At 34.6% G+C, this 25,715-nt stretch overlaps 1 protein-coding gene across 5 annotated transcripts in view; it reads right to left on the bottom strand.

Annotated features, from left to right (window-relative positions):
- The window catches only part of ltbp1 (latent transforming growth factor beta binding protein 1), a 117,320-nt gene that overhangs the window by 68,769 nt on the left and 22,836 nt on the right, over positions 1-25,715 (bottom strand). For all 5 annotated transcript variants that reach the window (XM_073826465.1, XM_073826461.1, XM_073826463.1 and 2 more), the window contains exons 4-5: positions 9,367-9,521; positions 494-661 (exon numbers count right to left, since the gene is read on the bottom strand). In XM_073826465.1, the coding sequence (XP_073682566.1) occupies positions 494-661; positions 9,367-9,521 (323 nt within the window). The remainder of the gene's footprint in view (positions 1-493; positions 662-9,366; positions 9,522-25,715) is intronic.

The raw sequence follows: 25,715 nt of genomic DNA, 5'->3' as shown, positions 1-25,715 counted from the left end.
GCTCTGTCTCTACTCAGACGGCTGAGCTGGGCAGTAAATGAACATGAACCAGCTGAGCTGGAGGGCAAAAGACGTTCTGCTGTGTCATAACCACATGCTCTCGATCCATTCTGAGCTCTCATTGTGAAATATCACTGCTGGAAATCAACATAGAAGAAATGAGGTCCAATTATGTAGGTTTTTCAGACACAGTCTAAAGCATCTTAAACTTTTCCACAATATCTGCCAGGCGAGCGAAAACTCCCCTTCGAACTTCGACTAGAAACACATCCAAACATCAGCCATAATTACAGACCTGTCTAAGGCTGGACATGATGTAACAGGCCCGCGGCCAGCTGTTCTCCGTTCAGTATACAGCAAACACAAGCATACACACATACATTCAACAGTCCAGTTGCCAGTGAAGGAATTAGATGTTCTACGAAGACTTGGATGAATGAAAACTTACAGTACTTCCCACAATACACTGAGAAGAGGCGGCTATGCCACTCACCGACTCTGAAGTTGGGGGCGGTGAGCGTGTCCGTAGCGTGCCCGTTCTCACTGATGATAGTGGTGGTGTTGCCCTGCTGACAGCTGTTCTGACAGCGGCCATTGGTGCAGGTCATCTTGCAGATAGTCGGGGTGAAGACCACCTTGATCCGGCCTGTGTGGTTCCCTACTGCAGCCCGGCAAAGCAGAGACATCAACAGAGAGAAGAGAGAAAAATCCATCAGTCTGGACGGCATGGCTTTCATAAACAACTCAGAACGACTCTCTCTCACTTTTGTAGGCAGTGTCTGGCAGAACAGCTCAGGAGTTCAGCTTTAAGAAAGTGAAACGAGAGAGGGAGCGAGAGGGAGAGAGGGCTGGAGAAAGGAAAAAACTCTTTCTGTTGTCTTGTCTTTTCTTAGTCTCCTGTACGTGTTCCCCTGTGACTGTCTGATTCCTTTTTCGTCCATTCCCTCCTTTTCTCTGTCCTTGGTCCAATATCTCAGTCTCTGGAACATGAGGAGGTGACTGGGGAAAAAAATAGAAGCAAACGAGCGAGGGAGAAAAAGAGAGAGGGAGACTAGCAAACAACTCTGGGACCAGACCCAGTTCTTCTCACAGAATTCGGACAAAGTGACCACAACTCCGTGCCTTATACAGAGACGAAAAGAGGGAATGTCGGCTTTTCCCAACTAACTCCTCACATTTCTCAAGTCTACCACTACTAATCAAACATATCAATATTATTAAAAAAAGTCTATCTTTTAACTGGTTGAAGTCCAGTTCCATCCTCTTTGTCTCTCCAGCAGTTTCATCTCTTACCAGGATAAAATAGACTTTCACACCTCCATCTGAAAACTGCAGGGAAAACAAATTTCCTAAAATAGTCTGTCCTGAATCCTTTCATTTAAATGATGTAATTTCCACCGGCAAAGCTATGCGGAAAGGAATCCACCCACATTCTCCTCTCCTTGCCTAGTTAATTAATTCATTGTATTAGTATGTTATTTAAATTGTGTTCTGATAAACTCTTGGCATCACTGTCACTAAATATTTTCCAGTCAGGCATCTGTAGATATTTCTGGCCTGTTTTCTGCTCAATTACCTGCATGTTTTTCTGTCTGCTTCCTGTTTCTGTTGCTTCTTTGCCTCTATTCCTGACCCTTACACTATCATTCACCGTCCATTGATCCATTCAAAAAGGCATCTTCTTAAATGATTATTTCACTAAAAAATACTATGAACATCAAAAAAAGGTTTATCATAATTGTACAAAAGAAGTCCATATGGTTGTGTGAGGAACACCCTGTTGAAAAAAAAAACAGGTTAGGTATGTTTTAAAGCATAGCAGCTGAATTAAGATGTCCCTTAGTTGGTCATTAGCTGGTTTAAGATGGTCCTGAGCTGATTATAAGGTGGTTATGATCTGGTTTTAAGCTGGTCGGGTGCTGGTTCTAAGCCAGCTCATAGCCAGCTTATAACCAGCTCAGGACTAACTAAGGACCAGTTTAAACCAGCTCAAACAAGCTGCCATGCTTCAAAACATACCTAACCAGCATATGCTGTTTTTGTCAACAGGGCACAGTGAAATTTGAGGTTAATTTGCATTAGTGTGATCGTCGTTTTTTAGATTGTCATTTTCAGAATCAATCTAGTAAGTCACTAACATCTGTATTATCAATGTTTAGTCCCCTTCCCTCTCTGTTATGTAAAGCAAATCCACCAGAAGCTAACATGTAACCTTTCCTCAAAGATCAGACAATGTCTCCACGGACAAAAAATAATCAGTTTGCTACTGATGATGCTAAAACACACTCATACAGCTGTTATGAAGTGAGAGAGGAAAGTAAATTGAGGAAGACAAACTGAGATTGTACAGCAACAGTAAGTAGTAGACGACAAGAGACAAATGGCTTTACCAGAGCACTATATACACACACACACACACACACACACACACACACACACACACACACACACACACACACACACACATACACACAGAGGGCTGCTGACAGGCCGTCTCTCGTGTGGGACAGACCTCACTGGGTGCCAGACGCCTAAGACATTGAGAAACTAGTGAGTCTGCTACATCTACCATTAACCACACACGCATGTTTAGCTGGAAAATCGAAATTACCATAGGAAATACCACAGACTTGTTTTGTTTTTATATAAAACTAATTATAAAACCTAACCTAGGTTTGGTGCTAGGATTTCAGTCCCCTACCTGAACATGAGCTAATGTGGCTTACAGGAATATTTATTGCCTTTGAAGCAAGGGATTACAAATCTTCTCAAAGTTTCTTTCTTTTTTTCTTTTTTTTTAAAAATTGTTATATCATCTGTTTTTCTTCATTTCATCATTCATCAGGATTTGACAAACTGATTTGAACTCTTTAGTCTTTTTTAAAAGATTCATTAAAAGGAATGGATCAAAAGAGTCATTTGTTCAGGAGTCAGATAACACAGGTTGCTTATTTTTCGATTCAATAAAAAGATTCATTTTTAACAAAAAGTCATTTGTTTGTAGATTAGACATTAATAGAAAAGTGTAAGTAAAAAAACTTTTAATCTTATTTGAATTTGAGGCTGTAGATTTAGCAGTTCTAATAAAAGAAGATAATAAAAAAGATTTTATGAATTGAGATCACTCTAATCATGACTATGATTCAATATTTTTTACCCTGCCCTACATTTTATGTCTACTGCTAACAGATTAAACTAGTTTGCATTAGGGGTCAACTGATATATGTTTTTTTTAGGGCCGATACTGATACCGATATCGATAGCAATACCGATACCAATTATTAGATCAATAAGACAGATAACCGATATTTTGAACTGATATGTCTGGTGTAAAAATTAAAATTAGTGCCAACATTAAGAATAAAAAGGGCTCAGACAAAAACTCACTTTAAATGCTTTTAAATATTTTAACAGCAAATCGGTTTTTAGAAATGACCAGTAACGATAACTATGAAAATGCTTAATATTGGCGCAGATAATTGGTCAGGCTGATAATCGGTTGACCCCTAGTTTGCATTAACTTATTTTTGAATCATTTTTACCTTGGAAGACATACCCACATGTGTATTTTAGTCAGATTTAGCATAAACGGAATATGAGATAAAACTGGAATTCTCTTACGAACGTTTTTTTTTTTTTTTTTTTTTTTTGGAGAATCAGAAACATGTGCAACCTGTGTAGTCTACAAATGTGAACAATAGTGAACAAATAGTGAACAAATGACTCTCTTAAACTGTTACTTGTCCCCAAAGTAATTGTAAGTAATTTATGTAAAATGTCTCTTGTGTGGGACAGACCTCAACGGGTGCCAGGTGCCAAGACCATTAACCACACACGCATGTTTAGTTGGAAAATCGAAATTACCATAGGAAATACCACAGACTTGTTTTGTTTTTATATAAAACTAATTATAAAACCTAACCTCAGGTTTGATGCTAGAATTTCAGTCCCCTACCTGAACATGAGCTAATGTGGCTTACAGGAATATGTATTGCCTTTGAAGCAAGGGATTGCAAAATTTCTTTTTCTTCTTTTTTTTTTAAATTGTTATATCATCTGTTTTTCAGCATTTATATCAGGATCTGACAAACTGATTTAAATGTAAAAACTTCTTAGTCTTTTTGAACGATTAATTAAAAGGAATGAATCAAAATAGTCATTTGTTCAAGAATCAGATAACACTGGATGCTTATTTTTTGATTCAATAAACAAAAATCCTTTTAATAAGAGTCATTTGTTTGTGAATTAGACACATTAATAGAAAAGTGTGTTTTCTTTTCATGATATTGCTGTAAACAACCTTTTTATCTTATTACTTTATATTTGAGGCTGTGGATCTAGCAGTAATAATAAAAAGGTAATAAAAAATAACTGAGATTGTTCAAATCAAGACAATGATTCAATATTTTATGTCTATTGCTAACAGATTAGGCTAGTTTGCATTAGGGGTCAACCGATTATGTGTTTTTCAGGGCTGATGCCAATACCGATACCGATTATTACAGATCAAGTAGAAGAAAAAAAAACGACATTTTGAACCGATATACAATACTGTATGTCTGGTGTAAAAATAAAAATTAATGTCAAAATTAAGAATAACTCTCTGACAAAACCTTATTTAAATGCCTTTGAATTATTTTATCAGCAAATCGGTTTTCGAACATTATCAATACTGATAACCATAAAAATGTTTAATACTTGCACCGATAATTGGCCAGGTCGATAATCTGTCAACCCCTAATTTGCATTAACTTATTTATGAATTATTTTTACCTGTATAAAAAAATAATTATGAAAAGTAACCTCAGCTTTGATGCTAGGATTTCGGTCTACTACCTGAACATTTGTGTGGCTTACAGGAATATTTATTGTATTTGAAGCAAAAGACTGCAAATCTTATAATAAAAAAAAAAAAAACTAAATGAAAATCATCTGTTTTTCATAATTTAAATAAGGATCTAACACTGATAAATATTAAAAATCTTTAACTCTTTTTGACTGATTCATTAAAAGAAATGGATCAAAAGAGTAATTTGTTCAAAAATCTGACAACACTTGTTGCTTATTTTTTTATTCAATAAAAAGATTCATTTCATGAGTCATTTGTTTTTGAATTAGACAAGTGTCTATTAATGTTTTCTTGTCATGATATTGCAGTAAACATCCTTTTTATCTTATTACTTTGAATCTGAGGCTGCAGATTTAGCCGTAATATAAAAAAAAGATAATATGTCTATCGCAAAAATCTTTTGGCTAATTTGCGTTAGGGGTCAACCGATATGTGTTTTTCAAGGCCAATGTCGATAGCAATACTGATTATTACAGAATAAGTAGACCGATAACCGATATTTTGAACCGATATATATGTCTGGTGTAAAAAATGAAAATGAATGTCAAAATTAAGAATAACAAGGGTCTTAACAAAACCCTTTTTTAAATGCTTTTAAATAATTTTATCTGCAAATTGGCTTTGAAAATTACCAATAATCATAAAAATGCTTAATATTGGCGCAGATAATTGGTCAGGCCGATAATTATTTGACCCCCTATCTTATTTATGAATCATTTTTACTTTGAAAGACATATTTACATGTATATTTTAGATTTAGCATTAATTGAATATAATGACATAAAAATGGCATTCTCTTACGAACTGTTTCTTTTTTTGAGAATCAGAAACATGTAGCGCAACCTGTGTATTCTGATTTGTAAATAAAGGACTCTTTCGAACTGTTCCTTACTTGTCTCTAAAGTAATTCTAAGTAAACATACAAACACAGCATTTGTCTATCATTAAATCTGAAGTGTGCGTTGCTGCAACAGTAACCTAACCCCCCACCATGTTTCCTCAATCCATAAATCCAATCAAAACTACAAATGATGTAACATAAGGTCAACAGGAAGTCAGTCAGATGCTTGTCTCTTATGACCTACAGACTAATGTAATGTAATACGTAAAGGTCTGTCTCCCTCTGAGTGAACCCGGTCACTTCTGTACGATCTGACATCCAGTCAGTGCGGTTTGGCTGAGTTTCAAAGCAGCGAGAAACGGCATGTCAGACCACAACACCGTGCAAAAACAGTTACCCAATACCCCACGGGCTCCTCCTTGCATTAGTATTACAGCAGAGCTCTGGCTGCATTCGGCAGAGTTGTGTAACGTTGCCAGTCTGCAGGGTAGGAAGAGGGATAACAGATGTCATGCTACACATTAGTTCTGCCGCCCCATTGTCCCCTCATTCACATGCAGAACTACTGTATCTAATCCTCTCACCTGCCTCCTAAGAGCACTTCCCTCAATGACCGTTTATCGTAACGCTCTGTCATTTAATTTTCCCCCCTCTCTCTCTCTTTTCTCTAGTTCTTGCCTTCCCTCATGGCCAGGCTTTTATCTAAAATTACCCGGAGAAAATGAGGCTAATAACTCACTTTAGACAGTGCAGCGCACAAGGCAATGCTTAAGTCTTTATATGATTTCAACCAGAGGATCCGCTTGGAAAAAAAACAATGGGGCCATAACTTAAGGGTCGACCTGCAGCAATACAAAATTACAATAAATGAGGCGACAGCAGACGTGCAATAGAGAGAGAGGAAGTGAGAAAGTGGGGTCTAGAACGCACATGCCTGTGGTTGTGAACCATCTAACCACTAATTTGTACTGTGGATTCCCACATCTTTTGATCAATGAATTTTCTTACTTTTCCATGACTTTTCTAGTGGTTTGTGATGAATAAAGATGTTTAAAAATCATTTATAGATACTGTACTTGAAAAAAGAAAAAGAAAAAAACAATACTTAATATGGACATTTTCATGACTTTTCAATATTTCATACATTTCCTTAACTCTTCCAGCCTTGGAAATTTTAATATTCGTCTTTAATATTAATGACTGTGGGAACCCTGTTTTATCATCATCTTCAACTCCGCTGTATAACGGAATTGTACTGTCATCTTACAGCGTTGCAGACATGGAGCTAAATGTTTCTAAACGAGTCAGACATGCTGTCACTTTCCTCATGGAATGTCTCACGGCGTGTGTGATCTGTCATTCCGTCAAACACCCAGGGCTTCGTGCAGAGTCAGCGAGACTTGTTGAAAAATAAAAACTGATACGTGAAATAACATTTTGAGATGCTGATGTCACTCGTTCTCAGATTTCTTCAACAGGAGGAGATGCTTTGGGATTACATCAATGTGTCAAAATTATAGAGAGTGACAGCCAAGACATACACTACCTTTCAAAAGCTTGGAGTGGGTACGAGTTTTTTTAAAGAAGTAGTCTATAATGTTCACCAAGGATGCATTTATTTAATCAAAAATGCTGTAAAAACAGTAATAATGTGAAATAGTATTACAATTTAAAATAACTGTTTTCTATTTGAATATATTTAAAAATGTAATTTATTTGTGTTATGCCACAGCCAAATTTCAGCTGCCATTACTCCAGTCTTACATGAAGTTCCAGAACAAAAATTTCCTGATAATTTACCCACCCCCATGTCATCCAAGATGTTCTTGTCATGTCTTTCTTTCTTTCTTCAGGCGAAAAGAAAGTAAGGTTTTTAAAGAAAACATTCCATGACTTTTCTCCATATACAGTAGTGGACTTCAATGGGAGCCAACGGGTTGAAGGTCCAAACTGCAGTTTCAATGCAGCTTCAAACAAGATCCCAGCTGAGGAATAAGGGTCTTATCTATCAAAATGATCAGTCATTTTCTAAAAAAAAAAAAAAAAGACATACTTTTATATATGACTTTTATATACACATTATGTAATCACATTGAAAAGGTCATGTTACGTAGACGGAAATACCGACCCACGATTTTACAAATGGGTGGAAATTTTGCCCTACCCTACATTTTTGAACAGGAGTACAGAGACAAAGAACTAACTGTGCGTGACCTTTCCAAAGTGATTATGTAATACGCAAATGCGCATCGCAGAGCTAGTGCAAGATGAGCATTTGTGGTTCATTCAAAATCATTTTGCTAGATAAGACCCTTGTTCCCCACCTAGGATCGTGTAGAGCCCTTTGCAGCTGCACTGAACCTGCAATTTGGACCTTCAACCCAATGACCACCACTGAAGTCCACTACATGGAGAAAAATATAATAGAATGTTTTCCTCAAAAACCTTAATTTCTTTTTGACTGAAGAAAGAAAGACATGAACACCTTGGATGACATGGGGTAAATTATGAGGAAATGTTTGTTCTGGAAGTAAATTAATGTCATTGGTTTTTACATTTCTTGTGACCAAAAGACACATGCATCAAATTTAGATTTGGTTTTCCATAAATAATGACTTAAGCTACAGTGTTTTCCTCACACATATCTATCATGACTTAGACTTAGAATATAGCCCCAAAAAATTAGCTACTTCACAGTGCCTGTTAGGTGTTTCAAAGGATTACTCCACTTCCAAAATAAACATTTCCTGATCATTTACTCACCCCCATGTCATCCAAGATATTCATGTCTTTCTTTCTTTAGTTGCAAAGAAATTAAGTTTTTTGAGGAAAACATTTCAGGATTTTTCTTCATATAGTGGACTTCAATGGTGCTCGGTGGATTGAAGGTTAAAAATTAAGTTTCAGTGCAACTTCGAAGGGCTCTAAGGATCCCAGCCGAGGAATAAGGGTCTTATTTAGCGATACGATGGGTTATTTCCTAAAAGATATATACTGTATATATATACTTTTTAATCTCAAATGCTTAGCTTGTCTAGCTTTGCAATGTGCATGCATACTCTGTGCCCTCCGATTCAAAACTGTTAGGGTGGGTTGAAAAACTCTAATCTCATTTTCATCCGCTGTTTGACCTTTTTTTGTTAAGAGCGTTTGACCTTTTTTGCATGTTTACTTTGTAAACACTGGGTCGGTACTTCTGCAGTGATGTAGGGCGATTTTGCAGTTTGAGGAGAAAATAAAATGGGAGTTTTTTGACATACTGTATTGAACCTGTATTGAACAGGAGTGGGCAGAGCTAGACAAGATGAGCATTTGGGGTTAAAAAGTATATACTTTTTTTTTTTAAAGAAAATAACAGATTGTTTTGCTAGGTAAGACCCTTATTCCTCGGCTGGGATTGTGTAGAGCCCATTGAAGCTGCATTAAAACTGCATTTTTAACTTTCAGTCCGTTGAGCACCCATGAAGTCCACTATATGAAGAAAAATCCTGGAATGTTTTTGTCAAAAAACGTATTTTCTTTGCGACTGAAGAAAGAAAGAAAGACATGAACATCTTGGATGACATGGGGTGAGTAAATTATCCAGACATTTTTATTTTGGAAGTTGAGTAATCCTTTAAGTGACAATGTTCTTCCATACTTGTGTGCTGTGAAAAATCGAGAGAATTCTACTTACCATTTAATGGGTTGTGTCCCACTGAAAGAGGGATGGCCCGATTCAGGGTGGGTCCGACTCCGTGCACCTGCATGTGAGTGTGGTAGTTTTTCTGTTGAAGCATGAACTTCTGGGTTTTGCTCTGGTGCATCGTCATTGAAACTGGGTTTTGTGCTCTGCAAGATAAAAACGAAATATGTCAACACCTTATTTTTTTTTCACCGGGGTTTTTTTTTTTTTTACTGTTAAGCATTTCATTTTCTTTCTGTCACTCTGTCTTTCTATTACAATGGTTTATGTCCATATTGAAATAGTCTTATATTTTATTTATTCATGTATTCATATGTTAATTTATGTGGTTTTCACTTTGATTAATTACCCGCTCTAGGCTATATGGAAAACAGCACCCTGAACATGCAGACATGCTTCTGGTCACATGTAAATGAAACAAATCACATGCAACATACACAGCACATCAGCATTCACATGAATCAAAGTTATTCTGCATTATGTTTATCACACACATACAGATGAATGCCATTTGTACAAACACATACTACAAGCACACAGAAAATCAGTCATAGCACATTATAGCACACAACACTTTATTTATTTCTGTTATAATATTAGTTTCTCTGTGAAATCCATTTTATTTTTATTTATATATCAGAATAGAGTTTACAGGCCAAGTAAACTCAATGATTTTTTTTTTCAGTTTGTTGCAGTGCATTCTGGAATTGTCTTCACCATAACTAAAAACTAAAACTATTTAAAAGCAATTTTGGTAACTGAAATTAAAGCTGAAATAAAATAAAATACAAATATTGCATATAAAAACGTAATTTGTTACTTTGGCAAATAACTGAACTAAGTATGTTGAAGTAATGCAACTAAAATTAAAACAAAAAATATATTGAACTATTAAAAACTAAAATGAGTTAAAACTGAAAAAATAAATAAAATAAAAGCCAATTAAAATATTAATAAATACTATAATAGTATATTATCCGGCATAAAACGTGCCAAATTGGCGGTGCGGATCACTCCGCTGCGGCGACCCCTGATTGAAGGGAGCAAGCCAAGAGAGAAAGACTATAATAGTATATTAATACTACAATAGCACTGTTCTCCACAAAGTACACACTGTTGCTGTAGAATTTGGCCAGCAGCATGTTGTCTACCTTTTGGTAAGTCCCTTAAAATACTCTCTAGGTAGTCAGCTAACTAGCTTTTGGAACAGGAAATAAATAAATAAATAAATAAATAAACAAGTACATAAATAATAATAAAAAATAAAGAAAAAGAAAAAACAAATGCAACCAAATTCCCTTCAAGAAGTCTGTAAAGGGATAATGGTTTCTGATAATTATCAGTTACGTCTGTGTGAAAGTATTGAACATCTTTCTAATAAGGAGACAAAACACATCACAGCTGTGAGGAAACGGATATGAAATGTAATCCGTCTTTTATACATCTATTAGGATAAGAAAAACACGGATGTGGTTGCTCAGAATCACAGCTGGGAATCTTCATAAGACGATGACGCACAGGCCTAAATCAAGGTCGGCATCTCAGAATAACAGCACAGACCTCAGATCTGTCTGAATGATGTCTGTACACCCAAAAATAAAAATGTCTTCAGCGTCATGTTGTTCCAAACCTGTATCTGACTTTTCTTCCAAACAGTTTTGGTTCCCATGGACTTCCATTGTAGGAGCAAAAATACAATATAAGTAAATGGGAATGGAAACTATTGGGTTACCAGCATTCATACAGGTTTGGAATGACATGAGGGTGACATGCTGACAGAATCTGCATTTGTGACTACCTCTTTAGAGGCCATTCTTACTGAAATCAACTGACCAGACATCAATAATCTTTAATGACTGAAAAATACTGCAGAGCTCAACTTTATGTAAATGAGCCGTTACAACTACCAATGGGACTGCAGGCAATGATCACCGCCTTTCAGTGCAAGCAAGGCTTTAGACATAACAACATGCTTTTTATCCACAACAAACCCACAACAAAGCGAGAATGCAAGGACAAGTGTATAAACATTGTCTGATTTCTGATCAAATGTAAAGTAACGGAAAAAGCAGATACACAAAGACGAGCAAACAAAATGAGAATATTTACAAGGAAAGTGTAAACAGAGATTGTTTTCCCCAGTGATCTCTCATCTTGTCTTTCACACTATTCAACTCTGCTGCTCCGTCTGTCTTTCATCTCTCGTTTGATGTTTCCAAAGAGGTCTCATTTTGAAATGTATGTTTGTACTGCTTTTAACATCATGCAATGTGTTGTAGTGCATAGTCTCTCGCCCTTTCACACAGTCTGTACATAGAATAGTTTATTTCTGTGCTGTGCATATGTACCAACAGACGAAACAATTTAAAGACCAGTCAGTTGGCTTAGTGTTTACAACGCTGGGGTTGAATAACACAGGCATGCAGATATAAAAAAAGGTTTTTGTATTCTAGTTTAGACCCACAAGTCAAGCATTGAACAAGGCCTAATTGAATTTGTCTGGGAAAAGCATATAATAGCTTCTAAGAGTTGAGACTGTATGGCTCCCAGTATGGTTCTTACAGGTTTTGCTGTCAAGTAACATGGCTATGCTTGTTCACCAGCCAGTGTAAACTACCCTGAACCGGCGTGAAAATTCAAGTTGGTCGTTTTAGAAGTAAAACCAGTTACATCCACAAACACAGAACATTACAGATTACAAAGAGCAGACCGCACACATAAAGAGAAAGAGCGTAAAATGTTTAAGTCTGTTCTTGAACAGGTGAAAAGCAATGAGCTGTGTAAGTGCTTATAAACTATCTTACACACACACATTTCCTGGACAGCGGAAGCTTATATGTGATGAAAACTAGTGTTTCAATCATTTGCACATACAATTGAAGTCAAAAGTCTACACCTTGTAGAATGTGCTAAATGTGAATTATTTGACCAAAATAAGAGGGATCATACAAAATGCATGTTATTTTTATTTAGTACTGACCTGAATAAGATATTTCACATACAGTAAAAACATTTAACATATAGCCTACAAGAGAAAATAATAGCTGAATTTATAAAAATGACCCTGTTCAAAAGTTTACATACACTTGATTCTTAATACTGTGTTGTTACCTGAATGATCCACAACTGTGTTTTTATGTTTAGTGAAAGTTGTTTATGAGTCCCTTGTTTGTCCTGAACAGTTAAACTGCCCGCTGTTCTTCAGAAAAATCCTTCAGGTCCCACAAATTCTTTGGTTTTTCAACAGTGTATTTGAACCCTTTCCAACAATGACTGTATGGTTTTGAGATCCATCATTTCACAATGAGGACAACTTGAGAGACTCATATGCAACTATTACACAAGGTTTAAATGCTCACTGATGCTTCAGAAGGAAACATGATGCATTAAGAGCCAGGGGGGTGAAAATGTTTGATGTTTAAAGGGGGTGTTTGAATTTAAAGATCAGGCTAAATGTAACTTATTTAACTTATTGTAACTTCTGCAGCTTCTGAAGGGCAGTATCAAAAAAAGAAAAGAAAAGATATTTAGGCAAAATAAAAAAATGTTCAAAAGTTTACGCCCCCGGCTCTTAATGCATATTTCCTTCTGAAGCATCAGTGAGCATTTGAACCTTCTGTAATAGTTGCATATGAGTCCCTCATACAGCCTTTACTGGAAAGGGTTCAAATACACAGAAATACTGAAAAACCAAAGAATTTGGGGGACCTGAATAATTTTTCTGAAGAACAGCGGGCAGTTTAACTGTTAAGGACAAACAACAGACTCATAAACAACTATCACTAAACAAATAAAACACAGCTTGTATACAGACATTTCATTCTACCTTAGTTTCACATATAAACCCAGGTAAAAAAAAAGTGCACTAAAATGCACTTTATTTAAGTATACTTAGTACACTTTTCAGTAATGTACTAAAAGTGCTCTATTTTCGCACACTAATTTTGTACTTATTGTACTAAAAAATAGTATTAAGTATATGTTAAGATAAACTTAATACCATCTAAGTGTACTCAACTGTGCTATTTTGAGACACCATGAAATTGAACTAAAATGTGCTTTTAACATACTATATCTGTATTTAAAAATATATATTTAGTTACAACTAGAAATACACTTGAACCCTACTTTTAAACATTTATAAATATATTTATGACTAATTTAAAGTATAACAATAATATATTAAAAGAATATACAAAGTGTGAAAAAAGTGTGCTAAAATACAATTTAAGTACACTTAGTGCACTTCCCTAATGTACTTAAAGTGCTCTATTTTCGGGCACTGATTTTGTACTTAATATACTAAAAGTTATTCTTAAGTACTTCTTAAGATAAACTTAAGATCATCTAAGTGTACTCAACTGTGCTATTTTGAGACACCATGAAGATGAACTAAAACGTGCTTTTAACATACTATCTCAGCATTTCCAAAAATGTATTTTGTTACCACTTATAATACATTTGAAACATGTTTCATAAACCTTTAAATATCCTAATTATACATAAAAAATAAACTTACTGATTATTTAAAATACAATAATAATATATAACAAATGTATACAAGGCGTATTTATAATGTATTGCCCACATGTTTTTTATTAATAAAAAATACACTTATTAATTATTTAAAATACATGAATAATATATAAAAAATGTATACAAAGCGTATTTATAATGTATTGGCCACATATATTCATTAATAAAAAATACATTTGTTGATTATTTAAAATACATGAATAATATATGACAAATGTATACAAAGCGTATTTATAATGTATTGCCCAAATATTTTTATTAATAAAAAATACACTTGATGATTATTTAAAATACATGAATAATATATGACAAATGTATACAAAGCGTATTTATAATGTATTGCCCAAATATTTTTATTAATAAAAAATACACTTGATGATTATTTAAAATACATGAATAATATATAATAAATGTATACATAGCGTATTTATAATGTATTTTTTATTAATAAAAATATGTGGGCAAGACATTATAATTACGCTTTGAATAAATTTATTATATATAATTGATATATTTTAATTAATTAATAAGTGTATTATAATGAATAAAAATGTATGGGCAATACATTATAAATACGTTGTCACGAAACGTGTAGGAAAGCAAAAAATAACGTCTTCAATAAAAAGTCTTCAATAAATCCTCAGGCAGAGTAACAATAGACAGGAATGGCGGGAGAAAACGCGCACACAACGAAGGAACATAGGTGTAACGCTTGTAGCCGGACAAAGAAACAAGGAAATCAAACAAACTTATAAAGGGGAGATAATTACAACAACAGGTGGAGGGGATCACACTAATGAGCAGGAAGACCAAAAAAGGGCATGGGAGAAACCAAACAGACAGTCCAATGGGGGAAACACTGGGAAAAACCAAGACAAACAGTCCAAGGGCGTGCCATACACTTTGTATACATTTATCATATATTATTCATGTATTTTAAATAATTAAGAAGTGTATTTTTTATTATTAAACATATGTGGGCAATACATTATAAATATGCTTTGTATACATTTATTATATATTATTCATGTATTTTAAATAATCAACAAGTGTATTTTTTTTGTAATAAAAATATGTGGGAAATACATTATAAATACGCCTTGCATACATTTGTTATATATTTATGTATTTTAAATAATCAACAAGTGTATTTTTTATTGATAAAAATATCTGGGCAATACATTATAAATACGCTTTGTATACATTTGTTATATATTATTCATGTATTTTAAATAATCAGTAAGTTTATTTTTTATGTATAATTAGTATATTTAAAGGTTTATGAAATATGTTTCAATCCTATTAGAAGTGGTAACAAAATACATTTTTTGGAAATGCTGAGATAGTATGTTAAAAGCACATTTTAGTTCATCTTCATGGTGTCTCAAAATAGCACAGTTGAGTACACTTAGATCAGTGGTTCTCAACCTTTTTTGGTCCAGCGCCCCCCTACCCATTATTCAGGTCCCTCACCGCCCCCCATCAAATAAATCATAGTCTAATTGTCCTCAATGAATATTAAAATTGATTGTTATTAGTATTTTGTGTTTATAATAGGACTGTTATTATATATAGCAATTCAAATGTATGGGGTCATTACAATTTTTACGAAATTAATTTAAGGATGCATTGAATTGATCATTTTTTTTACAGTAAATTATATATATTAAAAAAACATTAATAACATTCATTTGCAGTTTTTAAGCAAATTGGTGATTTTCATTGCTACAGCTTTAGTGTTTTTGTGATGCTGATATACTTTATTGCCCCAAATTTAAAAAGACTAAATAAAAATTCCTGTTTAGAACATTTTTACATAAGTGATTTTAGTTTGTTCTTTCATTTCTGGAACTCTTGAACACCCTTTTTACTGCTGTGGTATGTTTGGATATTTTCAATTAGCTTTCAGTAAAAAATAAAAATAAAAATAAAAAATATCCCTTGAAAAAGTACCCTGCTTTTTGAGAATATATTGAATTCCCTTTTTTCTGAGATAGTAGACATGGTTAATTTTGTGGGTAATACCACATTTACACATGCATGGAAGAAATGTAAACTCTACTTTACTATATTTCACAATTTTTAGAATATTTAAAAGTTTGCTTACAAATACCTTAAAGAAAACTAAGTACAACACTAAAAGTTGGGATGTTTTGTAAAATGATAAAATCTATGATTTGTTAATTCTATTTAACTTTTATTTAATTGACAACATTACAAAGAAAAGAAAAGTCACAAAAGTGCAACACACTCCAAAACAATTATAATAAAAGTGAAAAGGTTATAGAATAAGCTAATCTGGTTTGAAACAGTTGACAGGAGGCAGGTGAGTTGGTAATAGGTGAGGGGATCATCTTTGGGTATAAAAGCAGCTTCTCAGTCTTTGCAAGCAAAGCTAGATGGTGGCTCAAAATTTGTTTATATTAACAAAAATATGTTGGCCAGTGTAAACATTGGAATTTGTTTCTTTGTACTTCAGTCAATTAATAAATGTTAAAGAGATCAAATTACATATTCTTGATTTTATGGCATTCAGCATGATTTCTGAAAGATCATGTGACACTGAAAGCTAGAGTAATGAAGCTTAGCATTTAAAATATATTCAATTAAAAAAGCTTTTTTAATGGTATATATTTTTTTAAAACAAACAAATGCAACCTTTGTTTATTCATCCATTAAAAAATCTTATTTGCCTTTTTTAATAGTAATGTATATTTTATTTATAATATATAGGCTATTTTAAAAGCATGTAACCTATCTAAACCCAAATATAACAGCCCACATTAGCACGTACATACTTTTATTTAAAATATATGTAATTGAATGCCACATGACATTCATGACATATTTGATTTGACTGGGCTTGAAATATCATTATCATTAGTTTCCCAAGGAGCAAAAAAAGCAGCGTGCAGTAAAAATTAGGCTGGGCTATTATTTGTGAGCTTTGAATACATTCTTTAAAAATTTGGCATTTAAATCATTTGGCAAACAAAAAGCTTTCATATTATTTTTTTTTCTAAACAAGAAAAAGCATCTCATGCTTGACCGTGACTATTGTTGTAAACTAGCAGCCAGCTAACACTTAAGGCACACATTGAGTCCGAATTTTTCGCACGTTAAAAAATAAATACCTCACGTTATGTTAATCACACTTGCACACTGCCTCCAAATTTTTCGTCCGTCATAAAAAAAATTGCGGATCGGGTTTGATTTTTTGCGTTTTTCGCATCTGTAGCAAGCATTTTGAGAGGTGTTTTGACAGTTCAGAGCCACCGTACAAGCGAACGCCAGAATCCAGAATTGCGTCTGTCAAGTTCATTCACTTTGTCCCGCAGCACAAAGCACTGTGAAGGTCCTTGTACGCCGAGTTCGCAAAAATTAGTGGTCTTCTTTATATTATGTGGCTCCAGTAATGCTAGCAAAGCATCAACGATTACTGACATCCTGAAATAAACTCTGAATCACCCGGGATAATCCCGCAGTTTATTAATAAGGAGGTGCGCCTTAAAAGTATTCCCTCACTCCTCTGTATCTGTTTCTCTTTTTAAGAAGAGAGTCAGTGGACAACATCGTTCTATTTCGTCGGACTCAGTGTGCAAGGTTTTTGTGCGTGACGAATTTTTAGGATTACGAATACGAAATAACGTATACGAAAATTTCGGACACAGTGTGCAATGCTACACTGGCCGCGAAAGGCGCAACAAGTTGCGTTAAAGCACGTAGATCCCGTTATAATGAGTCATTCAGTAACTGAGCGCGAGCGCTACAGTAAACGCATTCCGCGCGCTTATGCTGCAGACAAGTTGACAAATAGATACAGAAAGTGCGCTTTGATGCATCCAGTGTAGAAATGGCATTAGGATGTGGCAGACCATTTTCTTCTGCAAATTTTAGCTCAAACTTATTCGGTTTAAACTCGTCTTAACCAAACGCCCCCCAAAACCACCTCAGCGCCCCCCTTTCAAAATTATTGCTTTCAGCGCCCCCCGTGGCTCTCCCAACGCCCCCTGGGGGGCGGTACCGCCCCCGTTGAGAAACACTGACTTAGATGATCTTAAGTTTATCTTAACATATACTTAAGAATAACTGTTAGTATATAGAGTACAAAATTAGTGGCCGAAAATAGAGCACTTTAAGTACATTAGGGAAGTGCACTAAGTGTACTTAAATTGTATTTTAGCACACTTTTTTCACAATTTGTATATTCTTTTAATATATTATTGCTATACTTTAAATTAGTCATAAATATATTTATAAATGTTCAAAAGTAGGGTTCAAGTGTATTTCTAGTTGTAACTAAATATATTTTTTTAAATACAGATATAGTATGTTAAAAGCACATTTTAGTTCAATTTCATGGTGTCTCAAAATAGCACAGTTGAGTACACTTAGATGGTATTAAGTTTATCTTAACATATACTTAATACTATTTTTTAGTACAATAAGTACAAAATTAGTGTGCGAAAATAGAGCACTTTTAGTACATTACTGAAAAGTGTACTAAGTATACTTAAATAAAGTGTATTTTAGTGCACTTTTTTTTAACCTGGGAGAATTACCACACTCAAAATCAGTTTAAGTGTTAGTGCTAATAATGCATTCATATTAAGTGTACTTAAGTACAACTTTTGGGAAAATGTACTTCTACTACAATACATTACTAATAGATTTTTAATAAAATTAATTTAATGTAAACTTAAAATTACCACACTCAAAATCAATTTAAGTGTTAGTGATAATAATGCATTCATATTAAGTGTACTTAAGTACAACTTTTGGGAAAATGTACTTCTACTACCATACATTACTAATAGATTTTTAATAAAATAAATTTAATGTAAACTTAAAATTACCACACTCAAAATCAATTTAAGTGTTAGTGATAATAATGCATTCACATTAAGTGTACTTAAGTACAACTTTTGGGAAAATGTACTTCTACTACAGTACATTATTAATAGATTTTTAATAAAATCAATTTAATGTAAACTTAAAATTACCACACTCAAAATCAATTTAAGTGTTAGTGATTATAATGCATTCACATTAAGTGTACTTAAGTACAACTTTTGAGAAAATGTACTTCTACTACAATACATTACTAATAGATTTTTAATAAAATAAATTTAATGTAAACTTAAAATTACCACACTCAAAATCAATTTAAGTGTTAGTGATAATAATGCATTCACATTAAGTGTACTTAAGTACAACTTTTGAGAAAATGTACTTCTACTACAATACATTACTAATAGATTTTTAATAAAATCAATTTAATGTAAACTTAAAATTACCACACTCAAAATCAATTTAAGTGTTAGTGATAATAATGCATTCATATTAAGTGTACTTAAGTACAACTTTTGGGAAAATGTACTTCTACTACAATACATTACTAATAGATTTTTTATATATTAACTTATTTTAAACTCAAGATTAGTATGTAAACAGTGTACTAAAAATCAACTAATGTTTAAAGCATTTAAAGCACACTTTTGAAAAACACACTAATACAACTCTTTTGGATGTTTTTTCTGTAGTGTACTTTATTGTAGTACACTAAAAAATTATTTAAGTATTACTGGTATTTAGTATACTTTTGTCAAGTGTACTAAAGTCCTACTGAAGTATAAACATACTTTTAATTAGTAAATTTATAGTGTATAACCATCAAACTTTTATTTAACACAAAAAAAAACAATGTACTAAAAATGTATTTGCGGGTATTTAAGTGTATTTTAATTGCATTTAAGTATATATTTTTTTCACCTGGGAAGACACACACACTCTCAAGCAAGAGCCTAAATTTTAAGGATGCATTTGCAGAAAGTGATGAATTGCTGCACAGGAGAGGCTGTACGAAAAACCCTTATATGGAGATGAATTGGGCATGTTTTATGCTAATTCGCAACTGCAGGTACGTGCTCTTCATTTGAAATAATCCAGTTTTATAAACATGAGAACGAGGGAATGAATACATTTAATGCTTGAGAATTTTGCGTGAGAACCTTTTCTGCCCATCTAAGTAAGAACACTTGTACGCAATTACTAATGAATGCAGCCCAACGCAGTGAAGCTGGGTGTTTGGGTGATTGTTTGGGCGTTGCCTAAGCAAGCACTATTACTAATAAAGCCAAGAGCATTAAAAGTCAGAATGGGTTTATAATTCTAAAGCCAGCACTCGAGAACTTCCTAATAAGCTTGCATTACCAGACCTGGTGTGGAAAGAGCTGTGGGTTTTCTGCACATGTAGACAGGAAAACTGAATTTTGTGTCTCTGTTTGTGAGGGAGGCCAGCTGGCTTGTTCTAATCGCCTCCAAGAGGACTATACTACACCATGACTGTCTCTCATGTTCGCATGCCAGCGGGCATCTCGTAGCTCTTCCTCAACAGGTGCACGAGCTGGCGGCAACATCGACGGCGAGGACATGTGTCTCTTTTATTGTCTCTCTTTCTTGCCCAGTGCTCCCCGGCTTCTCGTCTGACAGGTGTCTGGATAGGTCTACCACACTAAACCCGAGGTGCTCCATGAATCCAGACTCTGGTTCACTGCCAGGCTGTATTTCAGCTTGAAACCAAACAACACAAGAAACCTGACCGGCCCAGCACCTGTGGATCAGTTCAAATGCATACACACAAACACGCCACACCAACCACACAGACCCTCTCTAAATACATACACACACTCAAGCCAAACCACACATGCACACCCACTCACACAAACCACACACATACACTCTTTCTAAATGCCTACACACTAACCGCACACACAGACACACACACACACACACACACACACACACACACACACACACAGTCTGTAAATACATTTAAACCCACACACAAACACACGGACCCTCCCTAAAACACCAGACCTACTTGAAACGCTACACACATGCACATATAAATGAGGATAACATTTATAAAAATATCAATCCTTAAGACACTTAGGACTCTGACGTAAAGCCCAAACGCCCAGAACCGCAGCTGAGACAGACAAAGTAAGACTATCCCTGACGAAAACCCTCCCTGAAGGGCTGACGGGACGCTTTCAACGGCACATAACACACGTGTGTAAGATGTATGCAGCACATTTGATGTATGAGTGTGAAATACAGCATTCTCTTACACTTGTTATTGAATGTTCAGCAGACAGTGACATAAATCTGTGAATACATGTGTGCCGTAATGTAAATCATTGTAAGGAAACCTTTGGGTTCGTGCCCAGATGTGCTCCATGGCCCAGACCATTTTTTCAGTATGTTTAGCAGACAACTGAGCACTGTTTAAGTTATAATTGTCTTCCTGCTCAACCATGGATCACTGAAAGCAATGGAGCTGGATGTACTGAAGTACTTTTCACCGTCAGTTCTAGGACAAACATCTTATTGTACCATTAGAGCTGCGCACTTTCATATTGCCTTCACTTGAGGTGTTAAAAAAATCAATTAGTATCAATTAGTTGCCTAAATGACTCGTTGACTATTTGGTCTTAAAGAGACAGTTCACCCCGAAAAAAAAATTTCAAACAAAAAACTTTCATTAGTTTAACACAATAAGAGGATCATACAAAATGCAAGTTATTTTTTATTTAGTACTGACCTGAACAAGATATTTCACATAAAAGATGTTTTTATGTAGTCCACAAGAGAAAATAGTTGAATTTGAATCCTTCAGGTCCCACAAATTCTTAGGTTTTTCAGCATTTTAGTGTATTTGAACCCTTTCCAGCAGTGACTGTATGATTTTGAGATCCATCTTTTCACACTAAGGACAACTGAGATACTCAAATATCTCACTGTACAATTAGAGCTGTGCACTTTTCATGTCGCCTTCATTAGAGGTATTAAAAACTCAATTAGTATCAATTGATTCAATTAGTTGCCTGAATGACTCGCTGACTATTTGGTCTTAAAGGGACAGTTCAGCCCAAAATGAAAGCTCTGCCATTATTATTCACCATTATTCCTTTCGTTTCAAACCTGTCTACCAAAGAAGGATTGGAAAAGTTCTTTTATACTCAGCAAAACTGCATTTATTTGATCAAACTACAGCAAAAACAGTAATATTCTGAAATATTATGATTTAAATTATTCTTGTATTAGCAAAGATGAATTTTCAGCCATCACTCTAGTCTTTAGTGTCACATAATCCTTCATAAATCATTTTAATATGCTGATTTGGTGCTTAAGAAACATTTTTAATTATTATCAAGATTGTGCTGCTATAATTTTTTTTGCTATAGATTCTGTGAAGAACAGAAAGTTCAACATAACAGCATTTATTTAAAATAAAATCTTTTGTAACATCATGAATGTCTTTACTGCCACATTTCGATCAATTTAATGTGTCCCTTGCTGAATAAAAGTATTAATTTCTTGGCTCCAAACTTTTGAAAGAAAGTGTAGGTCTTTCATGCTTTTAAGGATACTATAAAACATTAGCCAGTGGGAAAATGTGTAATATAATAAAATATTTATGATTCATAAGTCACATGCAATCTTTTTATGAATCACACAGAACACACAAAATATTTTTAAATAGCCGTCAAAGGAAAAAGCTCATCTATTTTCATCCAGAAGGCATCTAGAGCTCTCACACAAGTCGGATCAAATCATTTGCCCTTTGCCTAAAAAGCAAATTAATGCGGCAATGAAAAACATTTTTGAAACAAAGAAAGAAAAAGATACTCTACAAGGAACACAGTCCCAGTGAGAAATGAGTTTAATATGTTAGCGTGAAACTACTTTAATATTTCATTTAATATGAAATGAGGTTTGCAGACGAGCAGTTAACTGAACAAGCTGTGTGGTCTGCATTCAAATATTTCAATAAAAACCACAACAAAAGAACAGCAGGATCTTTTATGGCCTCCACACATCACCACAGCAGGCCAGTAATAGAAGAAGTTTACAGAGCACAAAGCCAGATCCATTTAGGTACTGTGATCCCCGTTGATTTCTGCCCACAGCGACTCTTCTGGTAGACAGGTTAGCTCAGTAGGGACGTCTGTTTACATGTGCCGTCTCTGATGAAGAAGAACACGTCTGAGAGTGGAACTGAACCCGCTCGCTTCTGGATTCAGGAAGCGCTCTAGAGAGCCAGTCAGCACTCAATGCTGCTCCTGTGGCCATGAAGCCACATATTTTTTCTTTTTTTAAAAATTCACTAATGTTTATTTGCCCTAAGATTATTCTGCGCAAGGGGAGCAGAAGTATAATGAGCTGTTTATATTGAATTTTACGACACTGGGCTGCGATTCAGAGTAAATCCTGGTAATATGAATTGTAATTATGGTTTTTGGAGCATAGTGGTTGAGCACATGTGATCTCCGCTCACTTCTTCTAATGTGTCTATTGCAGACCAGCAATATAATAACTTGGAATGTGCAAAACGGCATATTTTCAAAATCAAACAGCCAATGGGTTGCCTGAACGGTCTCAAAGAGCATGGTAATTAAAAGCACCACAATTAAAAAAAAAAAAAAAATGAAATGAAACTGCCAGGTCGCCGTCAGTGATGAATGTATCTGAAAGTCTCTTATCCTCAACATGGTCGCATTTTTTTGGTTAAAAATTTAGGAAAACAGTAATACTGTGAAAAACTGTTTTCTATTTGATTTGAATTTTCAACAGCCATTACTTGTAAGTGTCACATGATCCTTCAGTAATCATTCTAATATGCTGATTTGCTACTCAAGAAACATTTCTTAATATTATTAATGTTGAAAACTATGAAAGCCTGTTTCACCACATTGAACAAAAAATTAAAAGGCTTTTTTTTTTCAGTCGTGAGTTCATAATCTCAAGTTTACATCTTGTAATTCTGCCTTTTTTTTTAGAATTATGTGATATAAATGTACAATTCAGGCTTTTTTCCCAGAACTGTTTGATATATACTCACAATTATGAAAAATAAAGTTATTGAAATAAAGAGATATAAACTCAGAATAACAATTCTGACTTTATAACACGCAACTGTGAGTCAAGTCAGAATTTTGTGATAAAAAGTTGCAATTCTGAGAACATAGCAGTCTTTTCCCCCTCAGAACTGGACTTTTTAAATCACAACCCCGAGTTCATATAATAAGTCAGAATTTAAAATGTATATCCTGCTATTCTGGACTTTATTACTCAGAATTTTGAGTTTATATCTCAGAATTCTGACTTTATAACTCCCAGTTGGAAGTTTACATCATGCAATTGTGAGAAAAATGTCACAAATGTGCGAGAAAAAAAATCTGAATTGTGAGATACAGACTCGCATTTGCGAGAAAAATGGCACAATTGCAATATTTATATCTCGCAATTTTGAGTTTATAACTTCCAACTGGAAGTTTATTATCATGCAGTTGTGAGAAAAAAAAGTCACAGTTGTGACATACAAACTTAAATTTGCAAGAAAAAAAATCTGAATTGCGAGATACAAACTTGCATTTGTGAGAAAAAAAAAAGCACAATTGCAATATTTATATCTCACAATTCTCACTTTACTTCTCAAGGTGCGTTCACACCGGACGCGAATGAAGCGGCAAGCGCGAGTGATTTACATGTTAAGTCAATGCAAAGACGCGAATAGCCATCCTGCAGCGCGAAACGCGCGAATGAGGCGGCGCGAAACGCGCGAATAGCGCGAATGAAGCGGCGCGCATTGAGCGTTTCAAGCGATTGCCGCGCCATTCGCGCGAGTTCAAAAATCTGAACTTTGGCGAAAATCCGCGCCGCGTTAACCAATCAGGAGCTTGCTCTAGTAGTGACGGAGGCAGAAATCCGAAACAACAATGGAGGACAAAATCACCGTTGCTGTCTTTGGTTACTCGGAGCTGTACGATACATCTTTGGACTTTTGTAGAAACAGGAATAAAAAGGATTTGGCTAGGAAGAAAGTGAGTGAAGAGGTCGGACAATCTGGTTAGTTTTAAAAAACGCTCTTTACTCAATTTGACCTACATATACATACATATTGAGACTACAAGCAAGCTAAAGCTGGCAAATTGAGCTCATTCACCTATTTTACAACTACTTTCCCGCTGACGAGTGGCAGAAGCCCCTCCCATGACGCGAATTCGCGTCTGTTGTGAAGAAAATGTCACGCGCGAATGACGCGAATTTTACCGCGCGAATAAACTCAAATGTTCAAGCGTTCAACTACGCGCGAATAGCGTGTTTTTTCCGCGCAAGTCGCGTCCGGTGTGAACGCACCATCACAATTTTGAGTTTATATCTCGCAATTCTGACTTTATAGTTCCCAATTGGAAGTTTATATCATGCAATTGTAAGAAAAAAAGTCACAATTGTGACATACAAACTTGCATTTGCAAGAAAAATGCACAATTGCAATATTTATATCTCGAAATTCTCACTTTACTTCTCACAATTTTTAATTAGTATCTCACAATTCTGAGTTTATAACTCCCAATTGTAAGTTTATATCGTGCAATTGTGAGAAAAAAAGTCACAATTGTGACATACAAATCACATTTGCGAGAAAAAAATCTGAATTGCGAGATACAAACTGGCATTTGCGAGAAAAAAGGCACAATTGCAATTTTTATATCTTGCAATTCACTCATAATTCTGACTTTTGTCTCAAATTTTATTGTAAAATATAAACTCGCAACTGTGAGAATAAAAGTCACAATTGCAATACTTATCTCGCAATTCCAACTTTATATCTTGCAATTGCAAGATTATATCCTGCAATTCTGACTTTATAACTTGCAATTGCGAGTTTATATTTTACAATATATTTTGTGAGAAAAAAAAGTCAGAATTATGAGTTTGTATCACGCAATTCTAAG

The sequence above is a fragment of the Garra rufa genome, chromosome 21, assembly GCF_049309525.1.
Source record: "Garra rufa chromosome 21, GarRuf1.0, whole genome shotgun sequence".
Lineage (NCBI taxonomy): Eukaryota > Metazoa > Chordata > Actinopteri > Cypriniformes > Cyprinidae > Garra > Garra rufa.
The sequence above is the reverse complement of the archived record's forward strand: the minus strand, read 5'-3'. Positions and strand labels throughout refer to the sequence as shown.